This window comes from Scophthalmus maximus, chromosome 8 (assembly GCF_022379125.1).
Source record: "Scophthalmus maximus strain ysfricsl-2021 chromosome 8, ASM2237912v1, whole genome shotgun sequence".
Taxonomy (NCBI): Eukaryota; Metazoa; Chordata; class Actinopteri; order Pleuronectiformes; family Scophthalmidae; genus Scophthalmus; species Scophthalmus maximus.
Window position 1 is genome coordinate 9770463 of NC_061522.1, and position 26029 is coordinate 9796491.

Consider the following 26029-nt stretch of genomic DNA (forward strand, 5'->3'; position numbering starts at 1 on the left):
TGCTGAATCTCGACAAGTTCCATTAGACTTTTAAAACAAAAAGTCTGACTGTAAAACTTTGGATGTGTTACTCAAAGTATGAGACAGAGAAATCATCATGGGAATTTCCTCGGGACTCCCCCCAGTCTGTCACACCCCCTCCTCCTCCCCACCTCTCTCTCTCCCATCCCTCCCCCTCCCCACCTCTCTCTCCCCCTCTCTCTCTCCCATCCCTCCCCCCTCCCCACCTCTCTCTCTCCCATCTCTCCCCCCTCTCCACCTCTCTCTCTCCCATCCCTCCCCACCTCTCTCTCCCCCTCTCTCTCTCCCATCCCTCCTCCTCCCCACATCTCTCTCTCCCCACCTCTCTCTCTCCCATCCCTCCCCCCTCCCCACCTCTCTCTCTCCCATCTCTCCCCCCTCTCCACCTCTCTCTCTCCCATCCCTCCCCACCTCTCTCTCCCCCTCTCTCTCTCCCATCCCTCCCCCTCCCCCCTCCCCACCTCTCTCTCCCCCTCTCTCTCTCCCCGGTCCCTCCCCCCTCCCCCTCCGTCCTCCCGTCGCTCCAGCCGGCAGAGTTTTCCGTCCCGTGTCAGGATAACATCGTAAACGAGGACCACCTGACGGTAAGACCGGACTAAATGGAAGCAGCGGAGGAAACTCTCACTTACCTGCACGACACCGGACCTCACAGGAAGCTGCTCCCAGGGGACAAGGATGAGAACAGCGCGGACAGGAAGGGCCTCGCCGGCGAGACGCGGAGCGACGAGTCCAACTATGTGGATCTGGACCTGAGGCCGGAGGGCGCAAGAACGGTGAAAGTGACTTTCACTGGCGAGGGGAACCAGCTGTCTGTGATCCAATGCGACGGCTCGAAGCAGGGGCCCGCGGGCGAGCGGGGGTGCGTCCCCGCGCGTAATTCGGATGAGTCCCCTGCGCTGGAGACTCTGCCCAAACCTCCCGACGCCGAGCGGGGATTGGACAGCGACGCGCTCGGCCCCAGTGACTGCAGTGAGCGTGTGTGCGGCGGGGGCGACGAGCTCCAGTACACGGACATGTATCTGAACAGTAAGACCGAGTCCGACGACGGGGCCAGCGCGGTGCTGTCCGACCACTGCGGCTCCGACGCCGTGGAGGACGAGTCCCACTACATCACGACGCACGAAATCCAGCTGACCGAGCTCGACCACGACGTCGACTACGACCTGGGCCGCGGGACCTGTTGGGAGTTCGAGGACGACAACCTGGTGTATTCCTTTGTGGATTACGCGTCTTTCGAGAGCGACGACACGCGGCAGGGGACTCTGATACTGGAGGGCAGGAGCCGGGCGAGGGTGCAGCCCAAACTCGGCGGCGCCGAGCTGGAGGAGAGTGATCCCTGTGACTCGGACAAATGCGCCAGCTCGGACGAAAGCGTGGGCAAGAGCCACGGCGGCGACGCGCACACGGGCGAAATCCACTTGTCCATAAAGACCTCGTCCAGAGCGGTGAACGAGCGCGTCGGCGTCCCGGAGAGCGGCGCCCGTGGCCACCCCAAACACTTCTCCCTGGTGAGCTCCGGCGCCAGAGCGGGGCCCGTGTGCGACGGAGCCCAGTATTTCATCCCCGCCCCGGGCCGCCAGCACCTCGCCACCAAACTGAGGCGGAAGGACATCAACGAGTATTCCAGCGGAGCGTCCAGCTCCATCAGTGAGCTGGACGACGCCGATAAGGAGGTGCGTAATTTAACCGCCAATTCTTTCCGCAGTCTGGCGTGTCCATACTTCGATGCCATTAATCTTAGCACCTCCAGCGAGTCCTCCATGTCGGAGTATGGGCTAAATAAATGGTCGGCCTATGTGGACTGGAATTATGGAAACATATCGCAGGGGCGAGAGCGCGGCGTAATTGCGCACACGACCTCCAGTGCAACACTGGAAATGAATAAGACCGTGGACAGTAAGAGACACGACACGAAAGCTCCACAAACCAAAATGCACTCGACGAACAAGAGATCGACTTCCCAACACGGTTCGAGCAAAAAGGTCAAACTGAAAGATCCGGTTCAGCCCAAACAGCGCGGCGTCACACTGAATTTCCGCTGTAACGTCGAGGCGCCCGAAGGAACCATGCGTCCAAAATGCTCCAAGAATCCACGAGCCAATGAGGTGAGCGGGCCCGTGTTGGCCAGGTCAGCATGTGACACGCAGTATCATCCCGCGGAGAGCACGGGGGGCACGCACAAAAGGGCTGTCTTTGCATCAAGTCTTTTGAAAAATGTGATTTCCAAAAAGATGCAGTTTGAACAGGAGCGCACAATGGAAAGGAGTCTCGGAAGAGGGTTTCAGAGACAAACCTCAGAATCCGGCTCAGGGCTGAGTGTTACTTCTGACGATCAACGCCTGGAGGACAGTAGACCCAGTTCCTGTGGGCCTGCAGAGGAGCAGCAGACCAACAAAGCATCACAGGAGGCAGAAGGGGGACCTCCGAAAGCACCGCTCAGCCACAGTCAGAGTAGTGCATTCAATGCATTGAAAGTAGAGGAGCCAGAACCTGTGCAGGAGGCCGAGCCAACAGCCGTGAGCGAGTCCACAGCAAAGGAAGAATTGGACACGAGCAGCCGGCTGACAAAACTGCTTTTTGTTCCGAGCTGCCAGCTTCTTTCAAAAGAGAAGGACTATACAGAAGACCTGAGCCACACACCTGCCACAGGCACACCGGCTGACCCACAGACAGGCAATCATGGAAAAACAACAGGCAAAGACGAAATCGAGAAGGGGGGCAAGACGCCCGAGATAAAGATTTGTCTGAGGAGTGTGAAGGAAAATAAAGGCTGTACACTGAATATTGCCAACCTGTTAACCCCTAAAATAAGTCACAACACCGTTGACACATTCAGGACAGCAGGCGATGCCAAATGCCACGTTTTGTCTGCAACAGACAAAACCCCAAACTTTACAGTCAGAGACATACGAGACACCAAATGCAAGTTTCAAACGCCAATATATCGTGTCCGGGACGTGCGGAAATTGGTGAAAAGCTCGTATCGCTTTGTCTCTCTGGACAACAGTGAGAGTAAATGTTCCACAGCAGCTGATAAACTTGAGGAAAAGGGCAAAACGGAACCCGTTAAACATATATCACCATCTCCTATTGTGATCAAGTGTCACTCTGTGAAAACAAACGTCAAATCACAGGCCACAGAGGCATCACAGAAGCGAGCAGAGGCGAGCGTCCCGTGTGAAATATCCCAAAGTGAAAATGCACCATCACATTGCATGACTGGCAGGCTGCCACCCTTTGTATGCAAACAGCTACACGAGCCCATCGTACCAAAACAGGCTGCGATAGAGAAACTTAAAGCTGCCGTCAAAACAATGGAGCAGCTTTATGTTTTCGATAGAAATGAATGGAAGCGTAAAACTCAAGTTCCACAACCCATCACGGACAGCCACGTGCTTTCACTTATTGCCAGCGAGGAGCACCGTGCAGAGCAGCTGGAGACAACAAGCGCCGACAGGATCCCTCAGGCTTTGGCAAACACCACGGAAACAGGCAGACAGCAGGAACGTGGAGGGGCTGTGAATATCATACGTGTCCCATGCACCGCTGACGCCTTCAAAACACAATCCCAGCAAAGTAAAGTGTTCAGTAACAAAAGTGTCCTTCGTTTTGGCAACGGCAATAAGGCACGTGTCACTATTAGTTCTGTCAGTAACTCTACTCCACAAAGCTCTGTGCTGCAAACATCATCGGCGATGAAAAGCTCCAGGGCGCCGGCAGCGCCACTGTCAGTGAAAATAGAGCCGCCGAAACCCGTCCAGGTGGAGCAGGGAAAGGTCAAAATCATTCCCACCAATCCCACTGTCACACAGTGTTGCTCCGACTCGGAGAACTATTTAACCATACCGGGGCTGGGGTACACGAGTGAAATCAAACTGCTCAATCGAGAGCCTGTCTCGAGCGAAGCAAGTCAGGCCCACACAGGTGACGGCAAGACACCTGAGTGGAGAAGATCTCCGTTAATCATGGAGTACCCAGCTACGAGCATCTATCATCACTCTGCAGCACCAGCAGCAGCAACGGGGCCACAGACCCAACAGCAGGTGTTGTGCTTCTCTCCCTCTGACCCCACTGTGATACCTACCTCTTGCACCAGAGAGACAGCCCCACAAACCCAGCGCAAGATGCTTTTGGACCCCACAACGGGCCATTATTACCTGGTGGACACTCCCATTCAGGCCACTACTAAGCGACTGTTTGACCCCGAGACAGGCCAGTATGTCGACGTACCCATGTCCCATTCGCCTGTGGCACCTGTGGCGCCCGTGCCTCTCTCATTGTCCCCCCTCCCGCTGAGCCCGGGAGCCTACGCCCCCACCTACATGATCTACCCAAGCTTCATCCCCTCGCCCACTCTCGCAGCTCAGGCGGTGTTGCCACAGTCTCCGTGTCACCCTGAGGATGCGGGTGGAGACGAGGTCAAAAAGGCCAGAAGTCCGAGGCTGGACACCAACGCGACAGGCGCCGAGTATTACAGCGCAACGGGAGAGACTCCACAGGGGCCACTGCAGCTACCTGTGAGTTTGGGACACGTGGCCACCAGAGGAGGCGGAGCGAGCTCCGAGAGGAAGCCCGTTATCAGCATCACAACGCAACAAGGCCCAAGAATCATCGCCCCGCCTTCCTTTGATGGAACAACGATGAGCTTCGTAGTGGAGCATCGGTGACCTAGAAAACATCTCGTAATACACGTAAGCTTGCACAAGTTCCACATTTAGAGGTGACAGTCTTATGTGTGAATGATGGACATGCGGACTAGATCCCTGAAATGATACGGTGGAGTAATGAAGTGTTACTCCATCTCCCCTTCTACCAATTGTACCATGTCAAATATTTAATATTTTAATAAATGAGGCAGACAAGTGCATTAGCGAACATTTGATATTCCCTGAAACCTAATGGGGCATTTGCGTTCAATAACATGCCAATGTAATGCAAGTTTGCAGTTTATTTACGTCTCACACTAAGTGAGGGAGGGATTTCTTGAATAGTATTGAATGTCACTCAAGTACAGACTGAGTAAGTTCAGTTGTATCAAAACCTACTTAAAAGTTAAAAGTAGCTTGGTATGCATATGAAATTACAATCAATACACTGCCAGTGTAGCATATAAACTCTATTTTTACCCCCTTCAAATCCAGTTTTCCACTGAGAACACATCACAGAGACACGTGCACCTGCTCTCCTGGATCAGCTCTCACACAAGGCATTTTTGGGGTAAAAGTTGTTAAAGCGGAGGTCTGGCTTGGATGCTGCGGCGTTGGCATGTCAGTGTTAATAGACATGCTGTAGCTTCTTGACAGGTAACTTTACTCCACTGAGCTCAGGCTGGGAGATGGGATTTTCAGCCGCGGCCCACACCGAGTTGGTTGGGTTCCCTTTTCTCTGCATTACACACCGTCGGGCTATTTTGATAGCGTGAGACAAGTTTGTTTACACGGTTTATTCTCAGGGTTGGAAAAGTGTCACGGGAAACTATTCCACTGAGTGACACGTTCCTTCAAGGTATTCTATAATCGGTGTTCTAAAATGCTTTAATTACCCAGATAACATTACACGTCTTTAATGAGTTTGTTCCTTTATCGCGGCTGAGTGAGTTGAAACGATCCAAACAACAGTTGAAGTCCCCTAAAAATATTCAAACATACTAAATGTGCTCTATGTTTCAACATATGGCAGCATTGTACAGTTTTGTTCTAATATTATTTTCAACAAGATCGATGTGGCGCTCCACAGGCTCACATGTTGTTGGCTAAGACTATTTAAAAATGTATTTACATGGAAATCAATGAAACACTGGGAATATACTAATTTTGCAGTTTAACAAAAAAGTACTAAAGTAATATTGCTTCCCTAAGTTTAAGCTGCTCTTAAGCACTTATTATAAGCCATCGTTGCATTTTCATGTAAATGCAAAGATGGCATAAGCTCTTGGCAAACGAGCATCACTAAAACACATCCCCGACAAGAAATCATTTAATCTTATGGCAAACATTTTGGGGGAAAAAATTGGTGTAACCAAAGACATTGATGAGGGCTTTGTTCTGTCTAAATGATGGGCATATATGACATGCACAGGCTGTCTCTATACCCTGTCAGCTCAGTCACTGAGGCAAGACCAGGCAGCAGGAAATCATCGAGTTTCTCAAAATGGACACGCAAACAAAAAAAATAAATTCAAAAAGAAACAGACAGGAAGAGTATTCACTTCAACAAACCCATAATTTTCACTTTCTAATAGACCTACACACTTACAACTAGTCACAGTTCATTCGCAGCTAATAGTGTCAGAGCAATAATACAACTGCATGAGGGATACATATCAGCTGGGTGTGTGGCAGGCAGGGGCCTAGCATGGGGTTGAGTAGTGGTGTGAAGGGGAACACTGTGTGTGTGTGTGTGTGTGTGTGTGTGTGTGTGTGTGCGCGTGTGGGCGTGTGTGTGTGGGCGTGTGGGCGTGGGCGGAGGGACGTGGGGGCATCGCTGGGATGGTGATGCAGGAGGAAAAGGTCAGGCAATGTAAAGTATTTGTTGTGCTGATGCAGGGAGAGGACAGCTGCTCGGAGAGATCAGATGCTGCTGCAGCTCCAGCTTGGAAGCAAGTCTGCAGGGCTGAGATGGGGTCAACTTTTTATAGCCCCCTCCCCCTCTGCTTTTTCCTAAATGGGACGAAGGAGGCGGAGAGCTCTGTCGACCTCCAGCACTCCTACGTAAACAAATCGAGTAGCGTGCCACTGCCCCCAAAAGTGATCTTACCGAATCTGCTCAGCTGGTTCACTACTAGGAACTGCAAATTTTGTTCACATTACATGCATCTAACTTGTTTCATTCCTTCTTTATCACCTTTAGACATCTCCCGTGAAGAATCTGCCTTCATTCAACGTAAGTGCAGTTTTCCTCCCCGTCCACCCTGCGATCGACGCCCCAGGACAACTTCCAACCACAATTTCTACCCCCACTTTGTTGAGTTGTTTATCCTTGCAGCAGACATTACTGTATACTCTATGCATTGCAGCACTTTGTAGGGTAACCGCATTAAGCCATGTCCTCTGGCTGATGCTCTGCCATGTTGCTATATGAATCAGCTTTGAATTACTTTCCATTCAGCTGCTGTCTATAACACTTATCGCTGCTTGGGCCCTGCGACGTGTCTATTCAAAAGGAAACAAGGCAGGTCCTCTATTACAGTTTAGTGCCACGTATTAGCTAAACCACCATTTTATAATCACGAGTTAGCTTGTCTTGAAGCAAGTCTATGTAACTTACAAAAACAAAAACGTATTATCCTGTGGCCAATGAAAAGTTGAATTCGTTAGCAATAACATGCAACTTGCTAAGATCAATACACTCAGATTTGCTGCTACAACCTCCCTTGGTTTGGTATGACAATGTTGGCTAATGTTAGCAAATATGATACATATGATAGAAAGATATTTGACAGGTGTCATTGTGAAACTGGAATTACACTATTTTTTTAAATGCCACATACATTTTTTAGTGCTTTCATCACAAAGGTAAAGCAAGAAGGAAACACATGTTTCTTCAACAGGCAACATGCTTGTTGTTTCCTGCATGAGGTCCCATTATACTTTTCTGACATAGATTTATAAAGAGTGGGATACATTCTTTTTTAAAGATACATCTGGAAAACTTACACTGCAACCTGCAAATACTAAATCAGAGTGGACCATGTTCAAAGAACAGGCACCTGTGCATCTTGCAACCAAACAACCTGCTGGTGGACACCGGTGCTAAAAGAGGCTATCGAAATGAGAGAGGCTTCCTTTCAGGCTTGGTTGTTCCCAGGGTTCTTGTGAAACAGCAGAGAGAGTGGCTATCAGAAGTGTCAATCTGTGGACACATACAAAAAAACTATTGGAGTATCTGTGCTATAGGGGGAGTTTGGAAAGGTCTGGGCAAATTACTTTTGGCCAATTCATCAGATGACTAGAGGATGAGGCAAGGCTTCTTTTTTTTTAGAATAAGAGAAGAACTGTTTAAAGACCTTGTTTCTGGATATTGTTGGCGGGAGGAACTCTTTGAGGAACTCCTGAACCTGAATGACAGATCCTCCTTAGAGGGGGCAGAGGTGAAAGGCTTAGGGATGGTTTTGTCCATTTAGCTGTGGTCACTGAGGTAGTCAAAAACTTTCACAGTGGCAAGGGCACTGGCGGTAGATGACGTTTCGCCCTGAGAAAGGCTCATTGTGTGGCTGCCTTGTTATTGTCATGTGGAAGTAGAAGCACCAGGGCCATTACTGTGAGCCATTTGGTCCTTCTGTACAGAAGGGGAATCTGTGTCTTCTCAGTGGGCCTTTAGTTTGACTATGGTTGTTGGGGTAAAACTGTGAAGGTAATAGGGAATGTGATATTGACGGGCAGAATGGTGCAACATCTGCAGTAAAGCGGGAATGGTGCAGCCGACCGGTGTGGTGAAGAGAGAACTGAGCCTGAAGTCGATCTGCTGCATTCCAACCCCGACTTATAGTCTTTAGCTTTAGATAATGACTGATTTAATGAGATTGCATACACAAGAGGCCAAAATTAGTTGCGTGGCTGAGCACACCCTTACAGAGGTTGAGAAGCTCGAACATGCGGAAGGAGCTAAGGAACCACTGCGTTCTTGTGCTAAAAGGATTCATCCAGAGGGGCTTGCACCTCTGATTAGGATGACTCCTAGTTGCCTACCTTTGGAGCTAGTCCAATCACATTGAACTGTAAGGAGACCATGGGCAACCCCAGAATATGCTGGAGGGATTACATATCCCATCTGACCAAGGAATGCCTCAGGGATCCTCCAGAAAAAGATGGATGACATGACTAGAGAGAATGACACTTAGCTTGCCTTGCTTAGCCTGCCGCCACCATGATCATGGATCAGTGGTGGGAAATGGATAGATGCATGGACAGTTTTAAAACAATTCACAGAACACCAGACAACAACAAACAATTTTGAATTGTTGTAATATGAATTTTTAATTTGTTTGTGAAATTAAGCAACAAAGTAAAGCATATAGGGTGAGCTGTTGGAGCCAGAGAAAGACACACTAATTTGAATATGAGATGGGTTAATCATGAAGACCCTCATTTTTATGGCCTATGCACTTGATTAGGAGCTTTTTCTGAATGAATTGGCAGCATCATGGCATTCAGTATCTGGTGCTTGTATTTAATCCATGGTTCTGGTTACTAATGTTGATATCTTCAACCTACTGTGGTAAATGACAGGGAATTCAGTGTGGCATTATCTGGTGATTGGTTCTCAGGTTTTTCGTGGCTGCTGTTAAGTTACATAAACTTATTCTAATTCACCCAATAAGACAATTAATTATAGTAAATGCAACATATAATGTGTATTTTTACACAATCTTTTCAAGAACAGGGACCATATGTCTGCACTGAATTAACAAATGATGGGGTAATGTTAAGTTTCTTTAGTCAGAGCAGGATTTTTTTTTTCAAATTCTGCATTTCAAAAGAATGTTTCTCAAGTTAAAAGTAGTCAAATTATAAATATCTGACTTTGATGTGTATCATATTACTACCCCATTTTTTCACACTTGCAATAACATTTCCATGTTTTTTAGGAGCTGGTGGTTGATGTTCTACTGAAAGTCTATGTATCCTCTGTGTCATGACTAAGAAAAAGCTGCTAATACCTGCACAACTGATATGCTGTATGAATTGGTGTATGTGATTTTTTTGGATTTTTTTTTAAATTCACACACTTTGTATGTAACAGTGAGAAGAACAGAGAAACACACCGAGTGTGTAGCTCAGATCTAGCAGAGCTGGGACTCTGGTTTAACAGTGTACTTGGGTTATTAAGTAGTGTTGGGCCTAATGAGTCAGAGCCAGCTTAGACATTTAGGGGATAACTTCCTCTACTGGTCTTAGTTTATTGTACACTTTTGTGTCATGAGATGGAAGTTACGTTGCGTGTGCGTCTGAATGTGTTTGCGTGTGTGGCTGTGAGTTATGTATGGCATTTCAGCATTCTGTGATCGTACAACAAGGAGTCATGTTACTTTGCTGTAGACAGGAGCAAACAGACTGTACATGTGCTGGGTGTGTCTTTATACTTGACACACAGCAGTGTCATTTTCTCTTGTTTAAACTACTTGACCTGTATATAAAGCAAACTGCTTTCTGTACAATTAAGTTCTGATTTTTTTCTATTTATTTTCTCTGTCCTGTTTCCTTTTGAATACGCAGTGGGGCATCATATGTCATTGTGCTTTACTTGACTCAGTTATAACAGCTTCTCATGTGGGAATAATGCAAAACATAGATTGCTATTTTAAGCATGTTTCAAAACTTAACAAATTTTGAAGGTATTTGGAGCTGCTGGTCAGACTATGTACCTTAGTTCTGTAAAATACAAGTTATCTGTGAAAACAGACTTTATAAAAAAAATTGCCCTATGAGTTGATTTCATTATGATTTCATGCAGTGATTTGGAAGATTTGTTGTTTATGGTGCAGTAGATTGGACATTGTTTGCTCCTTAGATCAAATTGGTGTTGCAACATTTAATGCATTTGAGGTGAAATGTAATTAAAATCTCTTCATTTAATTATTTTAATAATTATTTTAAATTTATTTGTCCTTGAGGCAGTTGAGAATTGTGCAATTAAAACATTTGTTCAGAAATAATAATACATGTTGTATAAAAATTACATTTAAGAATAACCAAAGAAACTTTTGTTATTGTGAACAAGTCCAAATTGAGAGATTTGATAGTCTACCTCCTGCCAGAGAGTTGTGAAAATGTGTTTGAACAGCAAGTTGCCAAATGTGGAAGAAAATAATATATTTGACTAATTTCCGTTGATTTATTTTAGCACATTTACATACCATTTTGAAACCCTGTGAAGAATAACGTCAATCATAAATATATTTTAATTTTTAAGCTCCAATAAACCAGCGATTCTAATGTCATAAACATAAAACCCACAAAAACCTTTCTCGTGGACATTAGTTTCTTGTATGACCTTAATCTGTGAATAATAATAATAATGTACTTAATGCACTTGGATTATCACTATTTTGTCACCAACTATGACAGCAATGAATGGCTGTAAACCTTGGTGATAGCAAGAGCACCATGTCAACTTACAGTATTGTAAAGTGAAACATTTGGGATCGTTTCTGATTAATCTTGCCCAAAGATGCACTGAAATATAGATAATATCCTGTGTTTTAAAACATTCTTCCAGGTGTCCCTCAACAAACCTGCAGACTTTGAGGTTAAATATGGAAAACAGACTGTATTAATGCTTGATTTTGGATAAGGAAAGAGGGTTAACCGGAGGTGAAATGGCTTGAGATAAGTGCTTAAAGTTTGTGAATGTTGAAAAAAAAGGGGGCATATATTTGAATGAAATGCCTTCATGGCTGCAAAGTCATAAAGTGGTATTTGAAAGTATTCTCTATGTTTTATGCCTGATGTAAACCGTGTTGCATGGCTGCCCCCGAGAAAGACAGAGGTCAGGATGACGGCAGTGCGGTGCCTTGAAAGGAGAAATAAGTGCTGTGTTTGCACTTACACACTTGAAAGCAATGACTATGATGAATGTGTGTAATGTAGACTGACAAGCCTACATATGTTTGCAATAAATCCAAAATGCAAGCTACTGAACATGTTTGTGTCCATGAATTTAAATCGCTTAAAGACTTTTTGGCTGTTGCAGAATAGCAAATAAGTGCAATTTTCTAATGACACTGTTTTGAATTGGAATGAATGGCTTAATTGACTGATTGAATAAATCATTCATTAAATCTTCAAGCCATATTACTATTAGCTGATCAAACTGAAGCGCTACTCAAATTTTCACATCATGTAAACCCCAAAATACTGTTCTTGTGATTTAAGCTTTAGAACTGATCTTTGAATCATTAATAAATAATGTATTAATTATTAATAAAGCCATTATAGTTGCAATTCATTAATCCTAAATAAATGGTGTTAATGGTTTTATTAGGAAATGGTGCCAAAAATAGAGAATAAATTGATCAAATTTAGCACAAGAATACAAATTTAGCACAGAAATTATGTTGCAATATTCCCCCATAAAGATAAAATTGTTGCTACGACGACCTATATTTTTTAAAGAACAAACAACCTTGTGTCCAATCATTTACATGTCCATCCCTCACTACTCATTGACGGGTTGATATTCTTTCTCGAACTCTGTATATTGATTGATAGCATGAGCACATATTTTTCATTCTGTGGTTTTTTTGTGTATCTATATTTGCATCTTATTTCCCTCCATCGCCCTGACCTGACTACTGCTGCTGACCCGCAGTGTGATACATGGCTGATAAGGTTTCACCACAAAAAACACGGAAAAGTAAATGACATGGTTCAAAGGCAATCAAACAGATTTATGCCAACAGAAGTACACATTTGGCATCGGCCAGCCTGCGAGGTTAGCTTTCTGGTGACACTGAAACATCACCCGGGCCGGGGCTTAAGTTTAACCTGACAGTTTGCTGCGTGTTTATCTGGTTGCCGTGGATGCAGCGAGACTGGCAGACACTGGTTCGCCCCCAGCTGCTCTCGGCGGTTTCTAAAGAATCTACATTAAGGCCCAGTTGTTGTGTTTGGATGCCAGCAGGGGCTCTGATGTCACGGCTGTGACACAAGAAAAGTCAAGATTGATTGCCTCACCTGGATCAACAAGTGCATTTCGCACGTAGGACACTGAGGGACATTTTGTCCGACAGACTCAAACTACCAATAAACATGAGCGCTTGGCGTTTACTTCACATCGGTGAAACTTACAAAATGCTACTACGGACCCGAAAAGTTCAAATTTAGTTTTGCATCTTGAAATATCTGATTTCATTCTACACTCGAAATGACGGGCAACAACATGAAGATACAATCATCAAAAACAACATAAAAACAGCATAAGAACAATGAGCAGTTAATTAAACAGGCACAAACAGGTTTATTTAGTTTCTGTGGATTGGGGTTAAGAATGCTTATGGTACTTAAAGGGCTTTTAAAAACATTTGTAGTTGAATAGAAGATGGGAAATCGCTTTCTTCCTTGTCTCTTTAAATACATATAAATTTGGCGTCTTTCAGCTTAAATAAGGTCAGCTGAGTGTCTTTGTCAGACTAACCAAAGGTCAACAAATACATAGTGTATTTACTTATTTCAAAACACACAACTTCGCTAAATCCATGAGCCAAGTGTCAAAGGTGTTTCCAGTGCATATTTATTGTCAGCCAATTACAAGTCCAACAAACTGATCCGTAAATATGGAAACACAAGTTCAGCTGTTGCAGCAATGTACAAAAAATATATTCAAGTGTTGATGGATTCACTTTAATAGGTATGATTTTTATCTGCAAAAAAAGTGGATGGATGGATACAGTGATAAAAAGCACTAAATTGCCCCTCCACAGTAAACATATTTGATTAAAAAAAAGAAGGAATGTCGACTGAAAGGAGCATTTATGGTGATGGGGAAGTTAATTCACTATCTCCGGTGTGATATTTACATGTACTGCATGTCTTGAATGTAACTGTACTGGGGAAATTTACATTGGTACAATTCGAGTATCACACATCAAGTAAAACATACATCCCGTATGTGCCTGTCATAAATAAAATTTCAATTTCAATGAAATCCATAAAAAGACAATGCAAGAATTCCTGATTTCAAACAAATGGTAAAATTAAAATTACTAACATACTCATAGGAATGTAAACACTGTATGTGTTTTCTCACAGTCATTCACTGCTTGAGGCCGGGCTGTGATAGCTGTCTGAATGCAATGAACCCTTTTCGAGTGACAATAACATGCTCATACAAATGAACACTCGCTTCTGGATAGTTCATGGTGTCTCTACCAGCTGGAGTCAAAAATCCTCTTGCACATGTTTGAGTTCTCCTGGTGAAGAGGGAATTCAGTCCCAGGGACCAGCTGCTTCTTGCTCTTACGCGACATGACGTTCTTCCCCGATGACAGGCTTTCATATTTGGTCATGTATTCACTGAAAGCAGAACATGAAGAACAGAAAATTAACTGTTGTCTGAGATGACTCAATCATAAAAATCCCCAACGTATTATACTGAGACGGTCTTACGGTACCTGAAGGGGAAAGTAGTTTTGTCCATCTGTATGCACACCAAGAAGGGATATTCAGAGAACTGGACCGTTGTGATGAAATCCAGCGATGCCTCTGTTTCAAAGCTGACCTCCACACCCGCTCTCATGAAGTCCATGTCCACGGTGACGTTACCGGTGACCACCAGTGCTCCTCTGAAACCACAAGCGAGCGAAAATCAAGTTAGAATGTGCTCAACAGGCAAAGCTGAATACATTGGGCCAGTCTCACAAAGACCGACTTTGACTGTGAAGATAGTCATCGGAATTCATCCGTTGCACATCGTTTTTAGGAAGGACTCATTTCCAATCAGTTATGGAAAAATGTAGACCCCCCCCCCCCCCCACTGTGTTGGCCATGTTTTATTTTTACCAGTGGCAAAAATGCAGAGTAAAGCTCGAACTCCAACAAGTGAAGCGTTTAACTAACATGTTTCAAGTTAAAGTCTGTGCCAGCCAGTTGAAAATACAACCTCCGTAACTTTGCTCATGGAGACATGCCTTGGCAGAGATGCCAGTGTGGTTGTTCTGCGTCTATACATAGCCTGCCAGTCTATTATCAGAGTGGAAGTGGTACAACTATGCTGATCCATTCACCTGCCTCTGCCATTCCCCTGCACACACGGGTCAAATCATCGCGAAAGCCAAATCAAAGATGATACTCGTAACGGTGGTCAAGGGCAGAAAATCCTCAAAACAGAAATATGCAGGCTTTTTCTTCAGTCTTAAACCACATTAACCTTTCTTGTGATGCTGTTCCAAAAAAGTAATAATTCCCCAGCAAAATGATTTTTTTTTTTCATATTAACCTACATTTGAATATCAGTTTGTTTTTGTTTTGGGGGGATTTCCACAGTTCAACGTCTAAAATGACAGTTTAAAACGGACAACAATAGAAATGAATTTATAAATAGGGCCATACATTACACCAATATTGTATTATGTATATACACATTTTTTAAGTATACATTTTATATAACTTGTTCTGTAGTACCAGAAAAAATACACAGGTCAAAATAATTCCACCCAGAAGTTTTTTTTTCCTTTGCATTTTCCAAAAATAATCCTTCTCGAATGCATTCAAATCAAAGGATATGAACAACATGACCAAACACTCGCTGAGGTGCATACAGGAAAAAAATCACAGCATATGAGAATGATTTCAAAACCCCGGGGCATCGCCGTTTCAACCTTGTTTCATCACCAGACGCTGCAAGTTAACTGACACCAGCGTAGATGATGTGCTCCATTTTCAGCAGCTAGTGTTGTGCATTGACTATAACATTTTAAAATAGAGAACCAGACAGAGTTGATGTCATATCCACACAAACCCTGGAAATGAGACAGGTGTGGGGCACAATATTGGAGCATGTCCAACATGCCGGTGGAACAAATGAATCAGACGGCACTTATAGCCCTTCTAAAGTTCACATGAACCCACCATCAACACAAATCTATTTGCAGCAGTAAAGATTAGTTTTTCTAAGAATTCTCTGTCTATCACAAGGGCCTTTGCCCTGTGCTGGATCACAAAACATCAACTTAAAGGTTTGCTAGTGTCTCATATTGGCGACGGGACAGACACACCTGCCGCGGCCGCATCTTTCACCGTCTGCCGACTGTACCTGTTGTTGACGCTGGTCTTGGACTCTCGGTACCACAGACTGATCTCCATGCCTCCAGAAATGTCGATGGCCAACCCTCCTTGAAACTCTGCGCTCGCCTTCAGACCGGACTGCAACTGGATGACCTGCAGACGCAAAGAGGAGGAGGGGAAACACAGTGGAACACTTGTTTATGTCTCACTCGGGTTTTCGACAGCGAGAATTAAGATTCAGTCATAATTTCATTTAACGGTACATTGCTCATTTTGTCTGTGCAAAAATCTTCTATGTGTAGCCTGCTTACACTGTACATACTCTGTTTACATGCCCTTATGTTTAAATAGATTTTTTACTTATTTATAACATTTTACTGATTTTACTGACACTGCATATTTCCCCTTAGTGGGGCTCATGAAGGATTATGCTTATCTTGAATTCTTCAATGAAGTGATCCTACTAATGGGTTTTTCCCCACTTAGCCATTCCGCTTTACCTCCATCACTGTAGATCTCCATTAAAAACACAACTTTCTTCAAAATGTTCCTTAATAACCGTGAACATTGGCACCATCCAGCTCACAAATATAAATCCATGACTGATGACAATAGTCCCTGTTACACCCGTTGGAGCAATGTTTGCTACAGAGCCCGCAGCTGTTGAAGGAAATCATTTGGCCTTTTAAAAAAATGAGATGTGCACCTACCAGTATGGAGAGACCAACACATTGTTGGATTTGGTCTTTGTGCGGAATTCTCAGACAATGAAAAAAAGAAAAACTCGAACCCGAGTTAACGCGTCACATCGTACTAACTTGTTACCTCAGAGTGATCGGTCAGCAGGATCAGACCCTTCACCACGTTCATGGGCTCCCCGCTCATGGAGAACATTTTGGACATGAGGTCACTGTAGCCCTTGAAGAAGGTGACCGGCCTCAGCTGGACATCGAACAGCAGCGCCGACATCCCAGCGAACGACTCCAGGTCTTCCTCTCCCTCGTCAGGTGTGGCAGCGATCAGTGACTCCAGACCCTGGGCCTCGATGGCCACCTGGGAGACGTGAAGAACATCCCGTCGTATTTGATCTATTCTGAGAATTCACTTAGACTGCCTGAAACTTTTATATAATTCTGAGTTATTGCTATTGTATAATCATGAATATGTAATTGTTTCTGTTGTGTCTTGACTACCTGTAGTCCGTGAAGCATTGCTCCTTTACTGGCACCATATATATTCATGTTGCTTCTCCTCAGGATTCCTGAGCCTGAATACAGGATGTCCAAACTGTACGTGGAGGTCACGTCAGCAGATTCTGCGGGGAGTGGATTTTGATTTTGTTTTTGTTTATTCACATGCTCAGGTTAGTCGTGACTTCATGAGCGTCCATGTAGCTGTGAGGTTAGTTGTCTCGTTGCTTACAATCACAGAGGAATCCAACATCTTTTTTCCACATTTTATTTCGGTCGTGGATAGTAGATGTTTCCAGAGAGGGTGCTTGATTACTTACGAGCCATGAATCCCGAGTACGCAGATGATGACCCAACTTTGGCAAACCGGTTGTAGTTATGGGAATTCATGTCCTTCATAGCTTGGCGTAAGACTTTGCTGTAAAAAGGAGAAAAAAATTACAGTTACAAGGTTTTAATCCGGCCAGTTTTGTCAGTTGTCAGTTTTTTGACACTCTTTCTGTTAAAACTCTTAAAATCTCTGTTTGTCTATTGGCTGCCCCGTAACACACCTGGCAGGCAGTTGGAAGCGGAGGATGTCCTGGATCTTAGACAGCATGTACTTGTTCATTTCATGGGGCAGGTTTCCAATGGACAGAAGCAGATTCTTGACCTCGATGTATGAGGGATTGCTGTTGAGGATGACGTCGGCAGCGGCAGCCCTCACATTTTTCTCGTAGATCCGTCGATTCTGGTGGTAAACCCTGTTCACTGTCAGTTTTACCTGAGGTGACAGAGGAAATACACGGTTTCAGTTTTGTGTTACACGCTAATTAAATCGACCCATCGTTTACGCCAACACACGTCAGCTCAAATGAAATGTTATATTAACTGCGGCGCACCTCATTGGTCATGAGCTTGACGTCGTATCTCTGCAGGGCGCTGAGGGCGATGGTGCAGTAAGCGCCGACCTCCGACTCGGCGTATTTGGTGAAGATGGGAATGGCCTCGGGAAGCAGTGAGTTTTTCAGAGCGAGAAGGTACATCTGGACCTCGGACTCCGCCTGTGTGCTGTCAGGGCCGTCCAAAATCATCTTCTTCACCTGCACCACCGTCTGAGAGGTAAAACCAACAGCAGCAGGTCCCCAGTCAGCTCACTCAGATTTGGTTAAAGATTTCCAAAGAGGAAAACGTATGCCTCCGTGTCTGTCAACTGACAATCCTAAAATCGTCTTATTGTTTTATGATAGACATCGCAGTTTTATATTTCAAATTGACTTGTTTACCGGTAGGTTGCACTCTCCTTTCAGACACAGTTTGTGGATCAGGGCTCCCATAATGATCACCACAGACTCTTTGATGTCAGTGCTGCCGATCTTTCCCTTAGAAATGTCCTGAAAAGCAAACATTCTTATTAAAATTCATAGAAGACATTGCATGCTGGTATATAATTTGAGAAAATTAAGACCGTTTTTTGCAGACTAATTCTTTTTACTCTTATGAGACACTGATATGAACTCGACTGCAGCAGTATCATAACTTGGTCTAATAAGCTGGGAAAAGGTGTCACTTCTGTAATCGACGACTGTAGACAACACGCCACTCACCAGCAGAGCCCGGAGCATTCTCTCATTGGGATGTGAAGCGAAGCCGCATGCGTAGAGAAATCTCTCCTGCAGGACCAAACCTTTGGAGTCGGTGAAGTTGAGGAATTCAAGCATGGCATCCAGGGATGCAGGAGTTTGAGAGGAGGTCACAGCATCCACCACCTGAGGTCTGGCAGCAGCAGGAAGAAATTGAACAACGGAACGGTAAATTTAACCTCTTGGATCCGGACAACGTGAAGCACAAAACATTACAGTGATTTGAGGGAACAGCAGAGTGGTGGGGTCATGAGGAGGTCAATGACGTAGGAAAAGAGGAGGAGCTGCTTTACAGGGATGTCTTGCTGGCACTCTTCATCACTTTGAGGATCTCGTCCTTGGACGCCTTCCTGATGCTCTGGATGAGGGCCAGGAAGCTGCGAGGGGCCAGGGCTTTGGACAGGCCCGCCGGCTCCAGCTGCTTCTGCTCAGCCTGCCAATGTTCGAAAAGCTGAGAGGAAGAACGCAGAGGAGGGCAAGTTTAAGAGACACATCGTCTTCACTCAATAATTGCAGTGCAAAAATGTACAGTATCTGTTTTATAACGAAACACGTGTGGGAGTGAACTCACTGATGGACAACCCTTGCACTGGGTCTTGACCTTCTCGGCCACGACACCAACCGCGGCCAGTTTGGCGTCAATCGACTTGACAACCCCGGGCACATCTTTCCCAGCAGCCTCCAGTGGTCCGGCCCCTGTGCCCGTCAGTGTCAAGGTTTGCCTGGAAGACGGGAGAATTAAAATGTACAGCGTGCTCATATAAGACTCGGCACCACATATTTAGTTGCTCCTAAGGTATTCACCTGGACACCACTTTAGCTGCAACGGATCTGCGCGCATTGACGGCCAGTAAGTGCATTTCTTCAGCCACGGCCGAGCGGATGAAACCATCCTGGAGTGTGAACACTGTGACAGAACTGGACTTACTGTTCACACCCAATACCTGAAGGGGGGACACAACAGTGAGTTAGACATTCAGTGACGTTCACATTTTAGCACGGTGTGTTTGTGTGGACGCTGACAAACCTCACTGTGTGTGGTGAATCCAGTCTCTGCCGTCTTACACGTCTCCAGGTTCTTTGTTCTTGTCACTTGACCTTTGACTGCCCTGTACTCGACCGTGCACCGTCCAGACACGTCATTCTGTTAAAACAAACAAGTAAAGGTGTTACATGCCTTAGATATATATATGTATAAATACATGTGATGGGAGATGTATCATGCCATTCACCTCTATAACCTTCCCGGTGATGAGCTGCAATTGCAGTAAGCTGGCCAGTCCTCGTTTCAGGTTTTTGATGGTGGCAGGTTCGACCCAGTAGGAATAAAATGCTTTTGTCTACAAACAGACGTGTGAAAAGAAAGCAACATGATGAAGAGAATTTCCTACTTTCAAACAATGGATGTCACATCAGGCCCTTTGACTGGTACTGTGGACAAAGCAGCTATACCTACGTGCTGCGTACTCACAAAGGCTTTCAGGGTGTCAGTTTTCCCCATGCACACTTGTGCACAGACACATGACATCAGGGACTATTTACAGTACATTACACATAGACATAACATATACTCTTTGAAGTGCAGATCAAAAACAAAGCAATAAATACCCTGGTATTAGCACATTCAATTTAGAGAAAGAATAAAGCCCAGCCATAAATTACAATCTGACTACATACTGGATTTTGGAAGCAGATGACGATTTATAATGGTTTAAAAAAATCTAGTGATGTATGTTTACTTAAAGAATTGAGGCGAGACTCTTCACAGCTTCCAACTTAATTTCCAATTAATTTCTCTTTCTAAATTAATTCAAACATACCTTTGACCCCTGTACTGCCTTTCCTTGGTTTTATAAAATATATAAATTGGTATTGGTCGGGCTTTACAGTAAATTGCTTCCATTACCTTTCCAATACACATCAGTACACAGCCTTGACCTGTTCATTTATTTTACTCTTAGAACGTTTTATTTCTTCAGAGTAATAATGGACTCTGTGTCCTGGTCATGGTTGTAGAAAGCAGCGTATGACATCATCATCCTACACTGTCTCCTATACAGTATGTAATTTATTTGTGGCGCTCAACCACAACATCAGATAGGATCACCATAAATAGATTGTCCAGTGCCACTTTTCCTGCCACGGCCTGTCATTATTATAAATAACCTTACAACACACGGGGAGACACTTGTCATGTTTCACTCACTCACACACACACACACACACACACACACCTAAAAAAACAAAAATTTAGCCAACATTAAAGTGAGGTTTAAAACTTTTTTAAACTAGTTGTTGGTTGCTGGTGTTAAAATTTAAACAGAAAGTTATCTTCTCGTGCAAACAGCAATATTTATATATGTCATATCGTTCTCCGCTCAGGTCTAACGAGGATGAGTTTTGCTCAGATATGTCACAACCAGCATGAGTGTTATCAACCGGCCCGTCGCAAATCTGCATATCAGGCTTGTTCATTCACTCAGTGACCCTCTGAACCTGCTGACCTTTGCACACACACACACACACACACACACACACACACACACACACACACACACACACACACACACACACACACACACACACACACACACACACACACACACACACACACACACACACACACACACACACACACACACACACACACACACACACACACACACACACACACATCTGGTATATTCCCTGCCACGACATCACTCCAGCACATTAAAAAGAAACTCACGTAATCTAATTATTTTTTTGACAACAACAGCATCACAAGCAACTGCATCTTCTAATGTTACTTAACTAAACATCTCCCAAATTTTTAAGACTCAAAATAGACACCAATTCATATAATATTCAGGAATTACTACGGTTTCCTTGTCTAGAGTGTAACAGACCACGTTAATGTTTACTAAAAATATTCCCCCTTTATGCTTTTTGATAATAAAAGGAAAACCTCTCATTAGGTTGTATAGATTATACCAGCAGTAAGTGCTGATTAGAGATTATATCTCTACTTTTGCAAAAATAAAAACGATGCCCTGGTTGAAAAAATAACTCACCTTTCCATTTCTCAGATGCACCAAGAACGGCTTTGTCAGAGCTGCAAGTTTGTTCTTCCCCAAAACGCTTTCGACCGTTGATCCGGTGAGGACGTTCTTCTTCTCCGGTCGATTGGACACGGGCTCGATCCTCACATTTGAGATCTGTTCAAGAGAATAAAATGAATAAATCATCATTTATAAATAATCGCCAGATACTCTGGAGAAAAGGGAGCGAGCGGACTCAACTCCAAGTTTATCAAAAGTGTGTTTATGGTTAGGAATATTAAAAGGCTTGTCCGACATACCGCCAGTTGAATCAGCTGCTCGTCCTTGTTGCTCGGATCTCTCCACACCAGGTTGACGTCTACATCGCTGGAGATCCCGTAGCCGACACTGCCCTCCTTTGACCCCCTGGCCTGGTCCACCAGCACCTCGGTGGCGTAGCTGAATTTGTACAGCTGGCTGTCGTTGAGCCGCGGTCCAGCAGCAGCACCACCTGAAGAAACACAGGACAGGCGGCCGGTGATGACACACGAGCGGAGGAAGTCAGAGTGATCTGTGGTGAGACTCGCTGCTGTTTTCATTTGTGGTGTGGAGATACTGTGGAAACTACGTCCGAAAGAAACGTTTTTTAAGAGTTGAGAATGCATTTTCTTACCAAATATTTAGGTTTAATTTCATGTTCGCGCCTTAAACTGTGAATATTAAAACTGCACAGTAACGTGAAACCGAAATCCACCGCAGCAGCCATACCCCTCATCTTCATCTTTGTCTCTAGCTGTATCATCACATTGCGACACATTTTTGAAAACATTTCCTATAGTTGGTTCATTCAAGCTCCAAATTCATAGATTTGATAGTTGCTGTTGAGCGCTGGAGGGCGATTATTAAACTCTGCGTGACGGATTCAGCTGTCACCTTGGTGTCGGCAGCATCATCACCATTGAAGTTTATACGCTTGAATCTCAGATGTCAAAGCTTCCAAAGATCAAATGGGTGCGATGACAATAGTTACGACGAGTAAAGATGAGTCAGCGCTGTTGCTCGGTCCAGCAGGCCTGGAAGTTTACTGTAAATCTATGATTGTAATATAAATCATTTTTATAATGATGCTTATTGAAACCTGTGACAGTTTTCAAAACAACATAGCCCCAAGACACACACATCAGTCCTGCTGTAGGTTCCAGCGGACAGGGCTGCCCGACATTCATAAAAGATCAGGGATACGAACACAAAGTATATTAAACAACGAAGACACCAAGTGAGAAGATAACAGTGATATTTTATGGAATATCACAACATGGACCTTAGCTGTGAGACAAATAACCTCTGACATGCCATGTTTTGAGCTATCAAAATACAATTCAGGCATTGTCATGAAAGTCTTTACAAATGAACTTCCATTAAACACAGAGCTCTGTTTTCACTCTTTCCTTCATCACTTCCTCTTCTGAAATATGATCTCAGGGATATGACTGAGGGGATTCAGTCAGTGGTCGTTTGACCGGGTGCGCTCACAGCGGGAGAAGATAAAAACCTCTCCTCTGTACTGTGCCTTAGATATGACACTGGGCCGCGAGGAGAGACAGACTGACGTGTCAGTATTTGATTTCATCACCGGTCACTGAGGAACATGGAGCCGAATTCAACAAGTAAATAAGTCTGGGTCCGTTTGACTTTGGTCGACCACAGAATGACATATTTCCCGGCGAGCGTAAAACAGCAACCTGCAACTCAAAACACTTATTTTGTTTCATTACAACTCTTGACTATTTCTCTTTCAGATGCCATACCTGGTTGTGGAGTGGATTCTTTTAAAGCTCCATTAAGAGACTGGCTGAGGGATCAAATTCTCCAAACATGTCAAGTATATCAGCACATATAAGAGAAGGGGGGGGGGACAAATCACAAGTACTCACCTTTGGCAGAAGCGGAGACGGAGGAGGCTGTGCAAAGCAAGAACACAACAACAAGAGTAAACATTGTGTGTGTGTGTGTGTGTGTGTGTGTGTGTCCTCTCCCTGCAGCCAGACGGGTCAAAACCGACACACAGCCACAGAGTCAGTGGCTGGAGTACAGCAGCAAAGGGCCAAAAAAGGAAAAGGGCAAAGCGAGTGCAAGCTTCCCCCTGTTGGGTTTTATCGGAGAGGAGGGCAGACTCCAAACTCCACGCTCGAGTACTAAGTGCGAGATAACCGGCGAATCATTAACCTGGGTCCCGCACAGATTTGCCGCGGACCTGCGCTGTTGGCACACGCGTCCAGGTGCGCTCCTTTTTAACGCGGCGCTGCGCAATGGCTGCGTCCGCGCGTCCGCGCGTCCGGGCGCGTGACTGACTCATCAATGGGATTAACCTGATCGATCGGAGTCATCAAGCAGAGAGGCGAGACTGGGTGTCAGGGCCGATGAATGAGAGACATTTACCAAGGGGCGGGGGAGAGACGTCTCCATGTTTAACTTTGACCTATATATTTCCTCCTCGGGATGAACAGTCGCTACTCTGTCATCGGGTCTCGGTTTGCGGAAATGGGCGGTTGGTGCGTGAAACCAGCCCTCCGCGTTTGAGGAGGAGGGCCTCTAAGGTTTTGGTGGATTTTATCCTCCATGTAGCAAAGAATTCATATTTGTCACACCATAGACGTTTGTGGATTTCGTTATATTCTCAGGTTTCTGGGGGCAAAGACACACACGTTACAAGATGCTGCATCCCAGATCTGTCATTCCCGCGCGTCATCGTCACGTGTTGATGGACGAGGGTTGATTAAGGGTCCCATCACCTTGAATGACCCCTTGACACCCTCCCTCTTACATGAGCGGCTCCCTTGATCATTTTTAAATGAACCCAACTCTCTTAATTCAGCATAGATTGGATTATGCTCTGGCTCTTTTGATATCGTATGATTATACAATAGATCTGAGTTTCATGGACCGTCTCCATGTCCTTTGATGTTAAAAGTGATACGTCCTCTTGACATTTGTCTGATGAGGCTGAGGATAGTTTTTGTTTATTGAACATTCAAAATGTCACAGTAAAAAAAACAAACGAGTTGAATCTCAATCTGCAATTAACCACGGTTATAGTTCCGTATAGAAACCTCTCTCTGAAATGTGGTGGAGTAGAAGTGAAAAAAACTTAAAATGTTCAAGTACAGTAGAAGCATCTAAAAATTCTCTTGCAGTGCAGTACATATATCGAGTAAATGCACATACTTTGGTTTCATCACTGATCTTCAAACCCGTTACAGTAACACCATGCAACCAAACTGAAGAGTCGTAAATATGACTTTGTCTGGGCGACCAGTGGATGTCAGTGTTTGTCTGCTGAGCGGGACTGTCTTCCTCTCAAGGCGGAAGTTACCAGCCCGCAGCTTCTGTGGGTTGAATCTGAAATCACCTCTACTCCACTTATCTGAGGATCCCCTCGCTGTCCTGAAGAGAGACGTCTCCAGCAACTAGGAGGCTGGTCTGTCACTCGACGACAGTTCAGATGTCAGAGTCCAACTTTAGCCAGAAGTCGGGAGCTGCTGTTGCTATAGGCTTCTCTTTCAAACACAGTTTTTGTCCCATTTCATCTTTGTCCCAGGAAGTGTGTCGTGACCTTTGGCACACTGTGGGGAGACTACTGCCATTTTGAAAATACGATATGAATGAATGTGTTTTCCGTATTTTCTGAGATTTGCCCTTTGAACAAAAGGTTCTTTTCTTTTCCAGAATGAACATAAAGATATAGTTCAAAGTCTCTGTCGTTTTAACGGAAAACTGAATGAAGAATCAATTTCAATTTCATATAAAAAAAAACACAGAGCAGAATAGAGACAAAGTACAAAACAATTTCAGTATTACAGTACAGTTCAGATTAACAGATAAACAATCATATACCAAGTGTAGCTGCTGCGAAAGGTTGAGATGCCAGTTTCCAGAGACAACGCAAACAGTGCGAATAAAGCACGGGATAGAAAGTGTAGTAGTGTAGTGTAGCAAGTGAAAGCGACCAAGAAAATAATGAGTAAAATGTACTCTATATACTATATACTATACTAAATTGAATTACTCAAAGTCAATTCTCACCAGGGGAGCCTGAGTGTTTCAGAGCTTAGCAGATATTTATTGTGTCAAAGTTGGGACACAAATTGTCTCGTGGCATTCCTGCTTGTGTGAGATCAACCTCTGTTGTTTTAATGAAAAACAGACACAATCACTATTGCCCTATCAAATGTCGGAATGTTAAAAGAATCAGAAAGGTATAGGACACGCATAGTTAACAATTTGTACACAATCAAAAGAGGCACGCGCACACACAGTTTCCCGACAAATCATCAAATGTTTTATATTTTTTAAATTCCAATTTTTCATGATGATCAAAGCATTTAGGCATTAAATCGAAGAGTGAACAATGTTGTTTGAGATGCAGATTGATTATATCAGTAGCAGTGAGTCTG

General features: G+C 44.4%; 2 protein-coding genes across 2 annotated transcripts; one reads left to right on the forward strand and one right to left on the reverse strand.

Annotated features, from left to right (window-relative positions):
- The first annotated feature begins 543 nt into the window (after positions 1–543).
- Positions 544–11660, forward strand: LOC118312708 (uncharacterized protein C4orf54 homolog). The gene is made up of 2 exons (XM_035637539.2): positions 544–4712; positions 6871–11660. The coding sequence occupies exon 1, from the start codon at positions 621–623 to the stop codon at positions 4686–4688; it is 4068 nt and encodes a 1355-aa protein (XP_035493432.2). The 5' UTR covers positions 544–620; the 3' UTR covers positions 4689–4712; positions 6871–11660.
- A 1568-nt stretch (positions 11661–13228) lies between these two features.
- LOC118312709 (microsomal triglyceride transfer protein) lies at positions 13229–24036 on the reverse strand. Its single transcript, XM_035637540.2, has 18 exons — positions 23510–24036; positions 21896–22086; positions 21609–21752; positions 19788–19895; positions 19583–19699; positions 19360–19499; positions 19127–19277; positions 18849–19006; positions 18520–18688; positions 18199–18306; positions 17815–18027; positions 17485–17696; positions 17254–17351; positions 16937–17058; positions 16569–16796; positions 15772–15896; positions 14132–14302; positions 13229–14033 (listed from the first exon to the last, which is right to left on the reverse strand). Exons 1-18 carry the CDS (start codon positions 23571–23573, stop codon positions 13886–13888), a joined length of 2667 nt encoding a protein of 888 aa, XP_035493433.1. The 5' UTR covers positions 23574–24036; the 3' UTR covers positions 13229–13885.
- Between the last annotated feature and the right edge of the window lie 1993 nt (positions 24037–26029).